Here is a 12,639-nt window from a genome sequence, read left to right on the forward strand (position 1 = left end):
GTGACTGAATGCATTTCACTTATCAAACAGTAAATAATACAACTGCATAAAATGTATCAGTTATCAAAACCTGCTCCAGATCATCCAAATGGAAGCATCAGTGGCTTTTTACATTTCAGTGATGGTCTGATGATGAGATGAATATGCATAGCTCTGCAAAACTGTTGTTTGACACAGATAACAAGTTCAATAATAAGCAGAAAATGAGCTACTTATTGACAGAAAAACAAACTCTGCTAAGTGGAGTTTCTGCAAATCATCATATACAGGAATGTCAATGTCCTCAAACGAAGGGAGCTTTAAAGGGTTTGTTTATCTATAGGTGTTTTTCCACAAAGCTGCTTTTTGGTCTCATCTGACCATTAAACCCATGCATTCCCACTGAAAGCTCTAGTTCTTAATAATCTGTTTTAACTTCACATATGAAAAACTTTCACTGTCTTTGTTTTGTTTTGTTTTTTTTTAAATGACTCTGACCTCACAATGTTGTGCTGTGATGTTCCAGTGGCTGCACTAAGCAGGGTCTGGGTCCATGAGGGCAAAGGGACAGATTTTTTTTTTTTTTTGAGAGAGAATAAATTTGATTGCAGAAATCCCATGAGCTTCAGACTTGAGTTGAAAACATTAGCAGAGGATTTTGTCTCTTACCAAGGACACACAGAGACTCCAGGTAATACATCATTTTAATACAATATGAACAGGTAAATTAGTGTAAATATGATGTTTAGAGCTCAAGCAGACAGAATTAGATTTGATCATTTAAAGACATGTGTTTATAAAAAAAAAAAAAAAAAAACATCACAAGACTACAAACAAATTAAGTTAAAACAAATGTTTTAATCAATGAATTAAATAACCATCCTTAAATTTAAGACACTGGGAGAATTAATGAAATGACTGAAGTTATTTGCATTGTTAGAGGGCACTCCAGCTTTTATGTTTTAATATTTAAATAACCATTTAAATTTTTTATTTTATTTATTTATTGTTGTTGTTTTTTTTTTGTTTTTTTAATGAAACAAAAAACATTTCACTACAAGGGGCATAGGACACAAGCCTTTCAGAGGATAAGCATAACAACTATTGAAACTGTCAGATTGAAAGCAGAGAGACTATAAAGTTGCACTGTTATAGATTAATATGTGACCACAAATCCAGTCTTATGTTGTGTGAGTATATTTATAGCAATAGAAAAAATACATTGTATGGGTCAAATTTATAGATTTTTCTTTTATGCCAAGCATCATTAGGATATCAAGTAAAGATCATGTTGCATGAAGATATTTTATAAATTCCCCACTGTAAATATATCAAAACTTAATTTTTGATTAGTAATATGCATTGCTAAGAACTTTATTTGGACAACTTTAAAGGCGATTTTCTCAGTATTTTGATTTTTTTGCACCCTCAGATTTCAGATTTTTAAATAGTTGTATCTCAGCCAAATATTGTCCTTTCCTAACAAACCACACATCAATGGAAAGCTTATTTATTAAACTGACTGGTTTTCCAGGGTCAAATATGAGTGGTATTTTCAGCACTACCATAGAAACAAATGCATATTCATTTTGCTGGTTAATTTCAGTGTTTTTACCTGTACTACAGTTTTTACATCTGCATTTGTTCGATTGAAACTTTTGACCTGAAAGAGGTTCAATCTTGATGATGATTTATCTTCTTTTATTTTCACTGAAACTCCAAAATATTTTTCTACAAAATAAATCTGTCATGAGAAATAGGTTGACAATTAGAGAAAGTTGTAGTGCATAGAAGAAGTTCAGTTTTGTATTACTAGCATATGCTCTGTTTCTTAATTAACTCTTTTCCTCTCAAAAGCAGTTAATTCAGTGCACTGAGGCTCTTCTTTGCTGGCTTTTATTTGAGTAGTTAACTTTTCCTCATTAACTTTTCCAAGATGGCGTCACTTTTGGTGTTGCTGAAGCAGCCGAACTGCATCTACATATGTGCGTTTCTGTGGCTGGCGTATCTTGCTGTGGGAAATGCAGAGGTGAGTGCACTCAGATAAAATGTGGATGTGTTTCAGGAGATTAGATATTTTTAAAAATCTGTACTGTAATTTAATTAACCATTTCTTCAAAACTAGGGAATGTTGGAACCTGAAGCCGATGAAATTGGGATTTTACCTGAAGAAACCATAAGAGCAGCCAGAAGAATTGTGAAGACTCGAGGTAAGATGCGAGTAATGTTACAACATGTGAAGGTGTAATGCATTACAATATTGCGTTACTTCCTAAAAAGTAACTGCATGTGTGTTGAACTTGTCCATCCACACTCATCCGCGTTTGAGTATACTTTAATAGCTGTGTGGATATGACACAAGATTATGTGGCATGTGGAAAGTGATTTAGGGATCCAAGGGTTTCTTTGGTGACAGCACCACCTACAAATCAAGAAATCTGAAAACCAATTCTTGGTATCTTTGTATTTATGGAATCATACAAATTACCAATAAATGTTATGTAAAAATGTTCATAGTTTAAATAATGTTATGCTGTAACTGTAGGGCTAATACAATACGTTCCCTATGAACAGAAATATTGTGTAGACCTTGTTTAACTACATGCATTTCAAATGGTGTCTACAGTATTCTATAAAAAATATTTGCGTTCTGATTTTGACATCAAAAGGGACTTTTTTTCTCTCTTATTCCATGGATTTTAACTATTTACCTCCACTTGTTACCAGTGTTTTTCTGCAACTACTATGCGTTCACAGCTACAAGTGACGTAACTGACGTCTACTTCAAATTGGTCTATAGAGCTGACTGCAGTTACTCCGACAAGCCTGTGTTATTAGTTTTTACCAGCCGTTGTTGGGGAATAACATACCTTGGAATGTGGTGACTGACTAGTTAGAGTCGAGTAATAAAAGATGTTAGCAACATGTTAACTTATGTTAGTAATGTGCTAAAACTAGCTACATATTAATTAATGCTAACAATATGTTAAAACATGCTATTTCAAGCTAAAGTATTTAAAATTGTTAGCAACATGTTAAATCTTGCTTGCAAACAGCAAAGGACCAGCTTAAACCAGCATCAAAACCTACCTAACCAGCATCCCAGCATTAAAACATACCTACCAGCATATTCTTTTTTTTTCACCAGGGAAATCATTAGCAGCATTAAAATATGGTAGCAACATGTTAGAAGTTAGCTCAAACAAGCTAGCAATGTGCTTATTGATTAAATTATGCTAACAGTGTACTAATTAATGTTAGCAACATGCTAAAACATGCTAGAAACCAGGGTTGCCAACTCTCATGCATTTGGCTTTCAGGCTCTGTCTCACACTCTCACTCTTCCCATGTAAATCTCACGCCAAATTGGCAACCCTGCTTGTGATTTTAAACAAAGTTTCAGCTTTCAAAGGCTGTAAGTTTTAATACTAAATTCAAACGATAAATACCGTTTTGACGCACGTAATGTGGCGTAAATCGTAAAGTGTAGCGCTTCTATTAATGCCAGAGCCATTGAGAAACAGAGCAGAGACAAGCTTTGATCTCACCACGCGGTCACGTGATTCACGGAGGTCTACAAACAAAGCAATGTTGACACTACGGTTGGATGTTTAAGTAGGATAGATCCGACAGCTTCACTATACAGGTATTTGCAGCAATTTTTGGTAAACATTACAGCATATTATGCATTGATATTTACGTCAATGACATTTACAGTATAACTTTATTCTGGAGAGTGATGGAGAGGCAACAAATAACCCCCTCCCCACCCCCCATGGTTACTACACTTTTACTATAATAAAACCATGGTTAATTTTCGTAAGGGTTTATATGGTTTTCTTGTATTTAACCCTCAGGTATTGCTTACTTATAATGTGACCATACAGCTTAACTATTTTACAGTTAAATAAATGTTCTATATTTTAGTTCAATAATTTTTAATATTATAAGGAGATAAAATTTCAACATATTTTCAACAGCTCTGCCATCAGACACCATAAAAGTGGCAGCCCTAGGAAGACCTCTGTTTCCTGGTACGCTGTACGACAGCCGCAAGGATTCCTTCCTTCCAGGTGCTGCTCCACCCTAAACAAAACATGCTGAATTGCCACTTACCAGTCACTGTGTTAAAATACAAAAAAAAAAAGCTGCATGCTAACCCATCACTAAACCATCCAACTGCCACTTCGTCATACATGGAATAACTCTTAGAGCTACTTCTGATTTCAGGTGTTACTCTGTGGGATAGGAAATCACTGAGTGAAGATCTGGACAGTCGTCCAAAGCCTCAGACCTATACAGACTTCAGTAGCTCTGACTCTTTATCAAGCAAACTCAATCTCCTGGATGTAAGCGCTTCTCTGAAGACCAGTTTCTTGGGGGGTCTCGTGGAGGTGGGAGGATCTGCCAAATACCTGCATGACACCAAATCTTTAAACCATCAGTCCAGAATCACAGTGTATTACAGTGTAACCACAAGATATGAATGGCTCACTATGAGTCATTTGCGCAAGATCACCTACCCTGAGGTGTTTGACCAGAAATCTGCAACTCATGTGGTCATGGGGGTGCTCTATGGAGCTCAGGCATTCATGGTGTTTGATAGGACATTGTCAGAAGCAGAAGACAAGCAGAGGATTGAGGGAGAACTGAATGCCATGGTTGAAAAGATCCGTAAATTTTCCGCTGAGGGAAATGCAGCTTTACAAATGACCTATGCTGAAAAAAAAATTGCTGAGAAGATCACCTGCACATTTCACGGTGATTTCCACCTTCAGCAGAACCCCACCACGTACATGGAGGCCCTGAATGTGTACAAGCAGCTGCCGGCTCTGCTGAAGGACAATCCACAGAATGAAGTCCCAATAAAAGTCTGGCTTTATCCTCTTCATCTTCTGAATGCAACAGCAGCTCGGGTGGAGAGAGAAATCAGCCCAAGCGTGGCTTTCGCAATTAAAGATATAATGGAGAAGCTGGGAGAGGCAGAGACGACATACAATGACCTGTCAGGAAACATGCTGGTTAATAGTTTCAAAGACATTAAAGAGAGGCTGCAGTCTTTTCACAGCTCATTCAGCATTTACAAGAAAATGCTGCTGGAAGCTGTCCGCAGGGTCTTGCCTGCTGTTCGAGGAGGAGAGAAGGAGGAGAAGTCTCTGGAAGACATCCTGAAGATCCACAGGAGCTCCCCATTCAATGCTGACATGCTGAACCAGTGGATAAATGATGCAAAGGCTGAAATCGACATGTTGAGTTCTCTCACCAAGCCACTAGAAGGGGTCCAAATTGTAGACTCTGGGCGTCTCAACAACATCTTTGCTAATCCTGATTTTCCTGTAGTGGTTTGCTTGACCTTCACATCTCTGAAGTATGAAGACCTGTATCTTTCAGCCTTAAAGGCTTTTCTTAAAACCGATAGGTTTAAAGAGCTAAATGGGCAACAAACAATGGTTTCTGTGGCATCTGTCAAAAAGTGGTTTAAAGATTCTGAATTAATGGAAAAGATGACATTTTACACCAGTCATTTAAATATGCTCTTAAAGCCAGCTGAGGGAAAAGTCCGCTTCATTATTTCTGCCATCTCTGATCCCTTCAATCCAGGCTCCTCCATCTATCTGTATGAACATGGGAAACTAAGTCACAAACAGTATGGACAGGATATGTTCAGTGCACTAAAAGGATTGAGGAATTGAACCAGGATACACTGTTCTGATCCAATAAAGTAATTTATACACAGCTATTAAAATTCAATCTTTTAGCCCCTCAGTTTCCTCAGTAAAGTGAGGCATTAGTGAGTCATTTAAAAAAATATTGTCTGAATGCTTGTCAAAGGTGAACTCAGAGTCAGTCTCTGTACCAAAATCCCACTTGCTTAACTTCCTTTGAAGAAACAAAGGCTTAAAAGGTGTGTGTGCATTGACAGCATTTTGGCTTTGCTAATTTTGCTAATATTAAGCCACAAGGCACTGTCTTCTATCCAGGGGTGTTTCCCAAAATAATCATTAGCCATCTACGGTTGCAAGTCCCACTGAACTGTATTGGTAATGATGGAAATTGAGAGCATAGTTGGCTTTGGGAAAGGCAGGCCAGGCTGAGAGAAAATGAACATAGTTAAACTAATGTCCAGGGTTTAATTGTCATGCTCACGTCCCACCAGTCCCATGTCATCTGCAATAAGTAAAAGAATAATAAAAAAAAATAAAATAAAATAATATTTTTTTCCAACCAAGAGTGGAAAAGTGTCTTCATTGTGGCTCACTGCAGTTATATGATTGCGATATATTTTAAGAAATCTCTGTAAAATGTTTCACTCAAATTTGAAAAATACTTCAAAACATGGAAAAAAAGTTCAATGAGTTCCACCTACAGGAGAAAGAAAGAACTGCATGAGCGAATAAGGAAAGCTGAACTCAACAGTTGCTCTTATCTGGTTTCTCCTGTTTTATTTTAAAAAAGTGTAGATTATTATTGCTCTGTGTTGTATGTTTGCAAAGAAGCATTATATTGAATGTTCTGTAGTCACTGAAGATGGCAGAGGAGCCTGTAAGATCTACAGGTAAGAAAATATTTTCACACAAACTCTAAACACATCGTGTTACATAGATTTAATTATCTGTGGTATTTCTATAGTTTTTAGTCATTTTAACACTTTAATATTTTGTGTGCTCAGTCTTAAATCTCTTACACACCAAATACAACAAGAAAAAAGTGAAAAGAATCACAGACGAATAAGAATTTTCCACCAAAAGCACATAAGAATTGCAAACAATAAATACAGTTTTGAAGCTCTTTAGTGGCATGACGGTTCACATGCGCTCCCATTTAGCCTCAGTTCACGCAAAACAGGAGTGCATTCGGATTAGCATGAAACATGAAGGCCTGTTGAAAGATTGACTACAACTTATTCAGTGTATAGCATCTCATGTAATCACTCAATGAGTCTTTCACAAAATCCATTTAGTGTCCATAAACTAGAGAAAAAAAATATGCACTAAAAATGAGAATTTTACAAAAACTACATTTAGGCTATTATATTTTTACTCATGTTTTTACTTAAAATGTAAAAAAAAAAAAAAAAAAAAAAAAAGAAAATACCTTAATTGCCTGTATAGAGTACTTTGCACTTACGTCACAGGTACCTGGATGCACGGCCATATTGATGATACTCAGATCTAAACAACAGCACTGACTGCATGGTTAATGTACTACTGAATACATTGTTCTGCTGATTTATGCTGTTCAAACCATAATAAAAAAAAAAAAAAGGTGGAAGCTGCTAAATAAAATAGATAGGACTTAGTAAGCAGGAAAGGGTGCAATATTTTGACAAACTAAAGTTAATAGATGGTAAAGATATGTACAAGCAATATTAATTAAGATATTAGCATAATATTTCACCTTTCCTGATGGGAAATGATAAGAACAAACACAAATGTTGTCAAGATTGTTGCCTGGAAATCCTGGTTCAGTTTGGCCAACCACAAAGCCTTTTTCCCCTCACAGTTTTTTTTTTTTTTTTTTTTTTTTTTTTGACACCTTTCTCCTAGATTTGATACATCTTTTGTCAGTCTATAGTACTTTAAATGGTTTTTCCTGGTCCAACCATTTAGTATAGCCCAAAACATGACAATAATTGACCATTTTCAGCATCAATAATCAGCTAAATTTGTGAGTTACATTCGGTTCAGTGGCATTTATGTTCAATGCCACCAATATGGCTAATTGATGACGTGTTGTGAAAACAGTCTATAGTTTAAAAAAAAAATACAAAAATTGGCAAGCTATTATTCCTCAATGATTCTCACTCCAGGCTGAACTCAAAAGTTGACAGCCCTGTTTGAAGTAAGCTAAATTTTTAGGTTTCCTGAACAATATTTACAATACAGTCATTGTATTAGTTAATGTTAGATCTTTTGCTCCAACCGCTGGTTAATCAGATGATAGAAATAAAAAAAATAAGTAGACTAACATTTTACCCAAGAATCTGGAAACATTTTACAAGTTGGAATGTATAGCTAATGTGGGTTAATGAGAAGTAATCAGCAGTCGTATGATTTATTCATGTATTTATTCATTATTAATTTTATGCCAGATTGGAGTTACACTGATTTTCTGTCGTGGTCTTGGCCAGCCACTGGCAACCCATGTATACAACTCTAGCTCTGCCAGTGCATAGGAGGATGAAAGCAGGAAGATCCAGACCTACAGGAGTAACAATTACTGACGACTGACCGGTAAGATCCTCAGAGGAGAAGAACTTTCAAAGAATGGAAAGAGTGTGTGAGCGAAGGTGGTTGTGAATGTGTGTAGATGTGTGTTAGTTCCAGGATCAGAAAATGATACCGTTTCTCCGTCATAGTCCAGATACACTCTCACACGATCAAGCTGCTGTTCAACACGAAAGCCAAAGTATTTAGAGCAACCGTACTGATAATACTCCACACTCCAAACACATGCGTTGAAGAAACCCCATCCCTTCCTCTGGTTTGATACTGTAGTTACTCCAAGACTCCACCATGAACTCTCTTTAACCTCCACATCCCAGCAGTGTGTTCCTGAGTTAAAACCCTCTGAACCCAGAACACAGAAATACTCATCAAATCGCTCTGGATTATTAGGAAAACTTAGTTTTTTCTTGCTCCATCCCACACTGGTCAGATCATCAGACAGGACGAGACGTGGATGAGCCGTGTTTGGATCCAGAATGACAGGAGCTGGTGAGACACAATCAACAGATGCTGTTATTCTGACGTTCATATAATAATCAAGAGTGAACAGATGTTCTCCAGACTCACTGTTGTGGACGATGTCCTGCATCTTCTTCCAGACTCTGAACGGCAGGTTGCCCAAGTAACGTGGCACATGAATCAAAGCTCCAGAAGGCGTCTGTGGATCCGGCTGTGAGATCTGGACTCTGGAAGAACATTCAGGAGTCAGAACTGCAGTGGATTTGGATCAGAAGCAGAGAGACCAGAGACACCAGCAGATCACTCACCTTTCCATTGAGACTGGAAACTCCTGCAGAACAAACACACCATTGATCATCAACAACTCAATCAATCAATCAATCAATCAATGGTCTGAAATCAGACCTTGAGAAAGCAGACGTCACTGGCGTTCATCATCTCCTGCGTGTCTTTGATTGTGTGTGAAAGAGCTGAGATGTGTCTGTTGATCTCCTCCAGCTTCTGCTTCATCATCTGCTTCTTCTGCTCCTCTTCCTCCCTCAGTGCAGTGATTGTAGCTTCTTCTTCATCTCTAAGAAACTGATGAAGCTTCTCAAACTGCTGTTTAATCTGACGCTCTGTGTGCTCAGCTTGAGACTGAAATCAAACCACATTCACTTCAATCATCTCCATCAACACAATCACATCATTCACATCTGAGAGAAACTAATCCATTATATTAAATATATCAGATCATAAGTGTATATAGTGATCCTACAGCTGCAATGAACATAACTCTCGATTCTGTTTTCTCACCTTGATGTGTCGAACTGTTTTCTCAAACTCTCCTTTCAATGTTTCATTGTGTTTTAGTTTCTCTTGTAAAGACTTCAGTGCTGTATTGAGCTTCTCCTAGAATTTAAATGGAAAATATAGACACCAGAGATTTGTGCAATATGATTCTGTAATACATGAACAAAATGATACTGAGAATTTTCTTCTATGATATGCTTTTATCCTCAGATATTAATCTGTTTTACCTTATAAAATGAAACAGCTTCACTGATGGGTCCGAATTCATGATTGTTGTGTTTCTGTGAATCTCTACACACTACACACACCGGCTGTTTGTCCTCCAGACAGAAGAGTTTGAGTTTCTCACTGTGTAAACTGCAGATCTCCTCAGATTCTGATGAACGACTCTCATTTCTCTCCTTCAAGAATGACCCGCACACATTTTTTAATGTGAGATTAGGAGGTGGTTCAGGTTTTCTCCTGCAGATGGGACACTCCTGAGTTTCCTTGGTTCTCCAGAACTGTTGAAGACACTCTTTACAGACACTGTGACTACATGATAAAACAACAGGATTCTTGAAGATTTCATGACATACAGGACAAATAGAATCATCTTCAGATTTTGAAGCCATTTTCACTGTTTGAGCTCCAGCAAACAGACAGTTTGAAAAATGAATCACCACAAGAATCACAAAGATCTGCTGTCTGTTCAGAAACAAACTTCATAAAAATCCTTTTGAAAGTGTTTCTCTTCGTTCTTTACTGATTCTTTATTGCAGTCGGCGTAAAGAAAGGAGGAATAACACGTCAGTCTCTTCCTGATAAGTGCTGTAAGGTGGAGTTTATGATCACGTGGGTGAGTCAAAGAGCAACATGAGGATTTCTTTAGCTTAAAATTTAATGAAATGTACTAAAATGTTATAATATAATGCTATAAAACCTTGTACAAATTAAGAATGAAAATACACAAACATTAATTATGAAACACCTTAAAACCCTTACACCTGTTTTAGTTATTGTTTTTTTTTTTTTTTTTTTTTTTTTTTTTTTTCTTTCTCCAGTGATCAGTCTTTTTCAAAATGACCTGTTCAGTGATAAATCTGTGAATCTGTTTATGATGTTGATTGTCAGTATTTGGAAACCAAACAGATTAAGAGAGTAGAAATCCTGAATAACCAGGAGAAATGAAGATGTGACAAGGTTTTTGGGTCTCTTTATAGGTCTCTTTGGGTCTCTCTGAATCTTCAGCACCTTTATTAATACTAGTATTTCTTGCAATATGACAACTGGATCTGAAATCAAGGTAAATGTGATTGATGAGCTTTTGAGATTTAATGACTGAACTGAGACCAGTCTCACCTGAAGATTCTTTTATGCAGAAAGAAACACATCAAAACCAGAACAACAACAATGAAACAGCCACAACTGACTTATACGAGATTATTTTAAAAATAGTGAAAATATATCTGAAACATTAAGTAAAATATTTAAAATGTGTTAATGTAATCGTATTTCTGCTTCCACTATTATATCTGCAGGTGCAGTTCTACAGTTTTACCGCCAGAGGACAGTGTGCTGTTTAGATCAGAAACCACACTAGATTTACATTTTCAGCATTTAAAACACGCAATTAGAAATATGACATTTGGATTTTACTAACATTGAAAAGAAATGTGTGATATATAAAAAAATAAAAATAAAAAAAAATCTGTGTATAATAATTTATTTTTAATTGTTTTATGTTGTGTTAAGATTTAATGCAAAGTATTTCTTGAGAATTATAATGAGGTGAAGACTATCATAAACATTAAATTATTTTTTGTGCACCTCTCAAACATACATATATACAACTTGTAATAGCAATCCGTCCGATTTCTAACCTCCGTTGCTTCTTTTACTTGTGTGAGCGTGTATTGAACTCGAAAAACATTCCAAAGTCCAGTATTTTCCGTTCAACACGTTTAATAACAAAAAATAACTGGAAATGTTTAACGGTCAAAAAACCGTGTCGCTCCAATCTTGTGTGAAAACAGATTATAACAGCTCTTGCCGGAAATGACATCATCATCTTCAAAGGAACATATTAAATTATTAAAATACAATTATTTAACAATTACTTAACCCAAACAATATTTTCCATACAATCTTATATATAAACAAATAACTTTAATGGCTCTTACACATCCGGCCCCTAATTGGTTGGGCAGGTGACAAACCAATTATCACAGACATATTCAAATACTAAGAGCCAATAAATTTTAACATCTTTAGATGAGAATAAGCAACTTAGTTCTTTCACATATTCATTATCTTTCTTCTTGATGATCCTTTGTTATTCTGCATACTTAAAGTCTTTTGCTTTAAGACCTCTAGTAGCTTGATCTGCAGGATTCTGTGATGACTTTACAAACCTCCATTGTAATGGAGTAGTAGCATCCCGTATTAGTGAGATCCTGTTTGCTACAAAGGTTTTGAAGCGAGCACTTTCGTTTCCAATGTAGTTGAGCACTGTAGTGCTGTCTGTCCAGAAAACCGACTGCTGTAGTGAGATTTGAAGTTCTTGCCTTAGTATTTTGTCCATTTTGACGGCCACTGTTGCTGCTGTCAACTCAAGTCTGGGAATTGTGATTTGTTTGAGTGGGCTAACTCTCGACTTTCCCATCAACAAAGAACAGTGTTTCTGATTTTGTTCATTTGTAAGTACCAGATAAGTTGCTGTGCCGTAAGCGTTTTCGCTGGCATCAGAGAAATGATGCAGCTGTGCTTCTGTTGTGTTTCCGAACTTCTCTGGTTTTACACACCTTTGGATTCTGAAGTCTGAGAGGTGATTTAAATCTTCTAGCCATCTGATCCACTGCTCAGCACGCTTGCCATCAATCTCCTCATCCCATCCATATCCTTGCTTACACATATCTCTTAAAAGGAGTTTGACTGGTAGGATGAGTGGCACCAGAAAGCCAAGAGGGTCATAAATTGAATTGACGACCGAGAGAATACCTCTTCTGCTCAATGGCTTCTCCTGTACCTGGATGTTGTAAGTAAAGGTGTCATTTTCTGTACACCACTGCATGCCAAGTGCTCTCTCGATGGGCAGAGAATCCTGATCCAAGTCAAGGTCCTTTATTCCACTGGCCCTCTGATCTTCTGGGATAGACAATAATACCTTTCTACTATTGCTTACCCACTTCGTTAAGCAGAA

The 12,639-nt window shown here is 36.7% G+C and overlaps 2 protein-coding genes across 2 annotated transcripts; one reads left to right on the top strand and one right to left on the bottom strand.

Moving 5' to 3' along the window:
• Nucleotides 1–576: 576 nt before the first annotated feature.
• LOC127158005 (neoverrucotoxin subunit beta-like) lies at nucleotides 577–6,183 on the top strand. The gene is made up of 5 exons (XM_051101164.1): nucleotides 577–670; nucleotides 1,916–2,008; nucleotides 2,105–2,189; nucleotides 3,960–4,052; nucleotides 4,210–6,183. The coding sequence occupies exons 2-5, from the start codon at nucleotides 1,916–1,918 to the stop codon at nucleotides 5,670–5,672; spliced, it is 1,734 nt and encodes a 577-aa protein (XP_050957121.1). The 5' UTR covers nucleotides 577–670; the 3' UTR covers nucleotides 5,673–6,183.
• A 1,806-nt stretch (nucleotides 6,184–7,989) lies between these two features.
• LOC127158006 (nuclear factor 7, ovary) lies at nucleotides 7,990–10,144 on the bottom strand. The gene is made up of 6 exons (XM_051101165.1): nucleotides 9,686–10,144; nucleotides 9,462–9,557; nucleotides 9,072–9,302; nucleotides 8,975–8,997; nucleotides 8,775–8,893; nucleotides 7,990–8,693 (listed from the first exon to the last, which is right to left on the bottom strand). The coding sequence occupies exons 1-6, from the start codon at nucleotides 10,070–10,072 to the stop codon at nucleotides 8,197–8,199; spliced, it is 1,353 nt and encodes a 450-aa protein (XP_050957122.1). The 5' UTR covers nucleotides 10,073–10,144; the 3' UTR covers nucleotides 7,990–8,196.
• Nucleotides 10,145–12,639: the final 2,495 nt, after the last annotated feature.

The sequence above is a fragment of the Labeo rohita genome, unplaced genomic scaffold (genome assembly GCF_022985175.1).
Source record: "Labeo rohita strain BAU-BD-2019 unplaced genomic scaffold, IGBB_LRoh.1.0 scaffold_130, whole genome shotgun sequence".
NCBI classification, from domain to species: domain Eukaryota; kingdom Metazoa; phylum Chordata; class Actinopteri; order Cypriniformes; family Cyprinidae; genus Labeo; species Labeo rohita.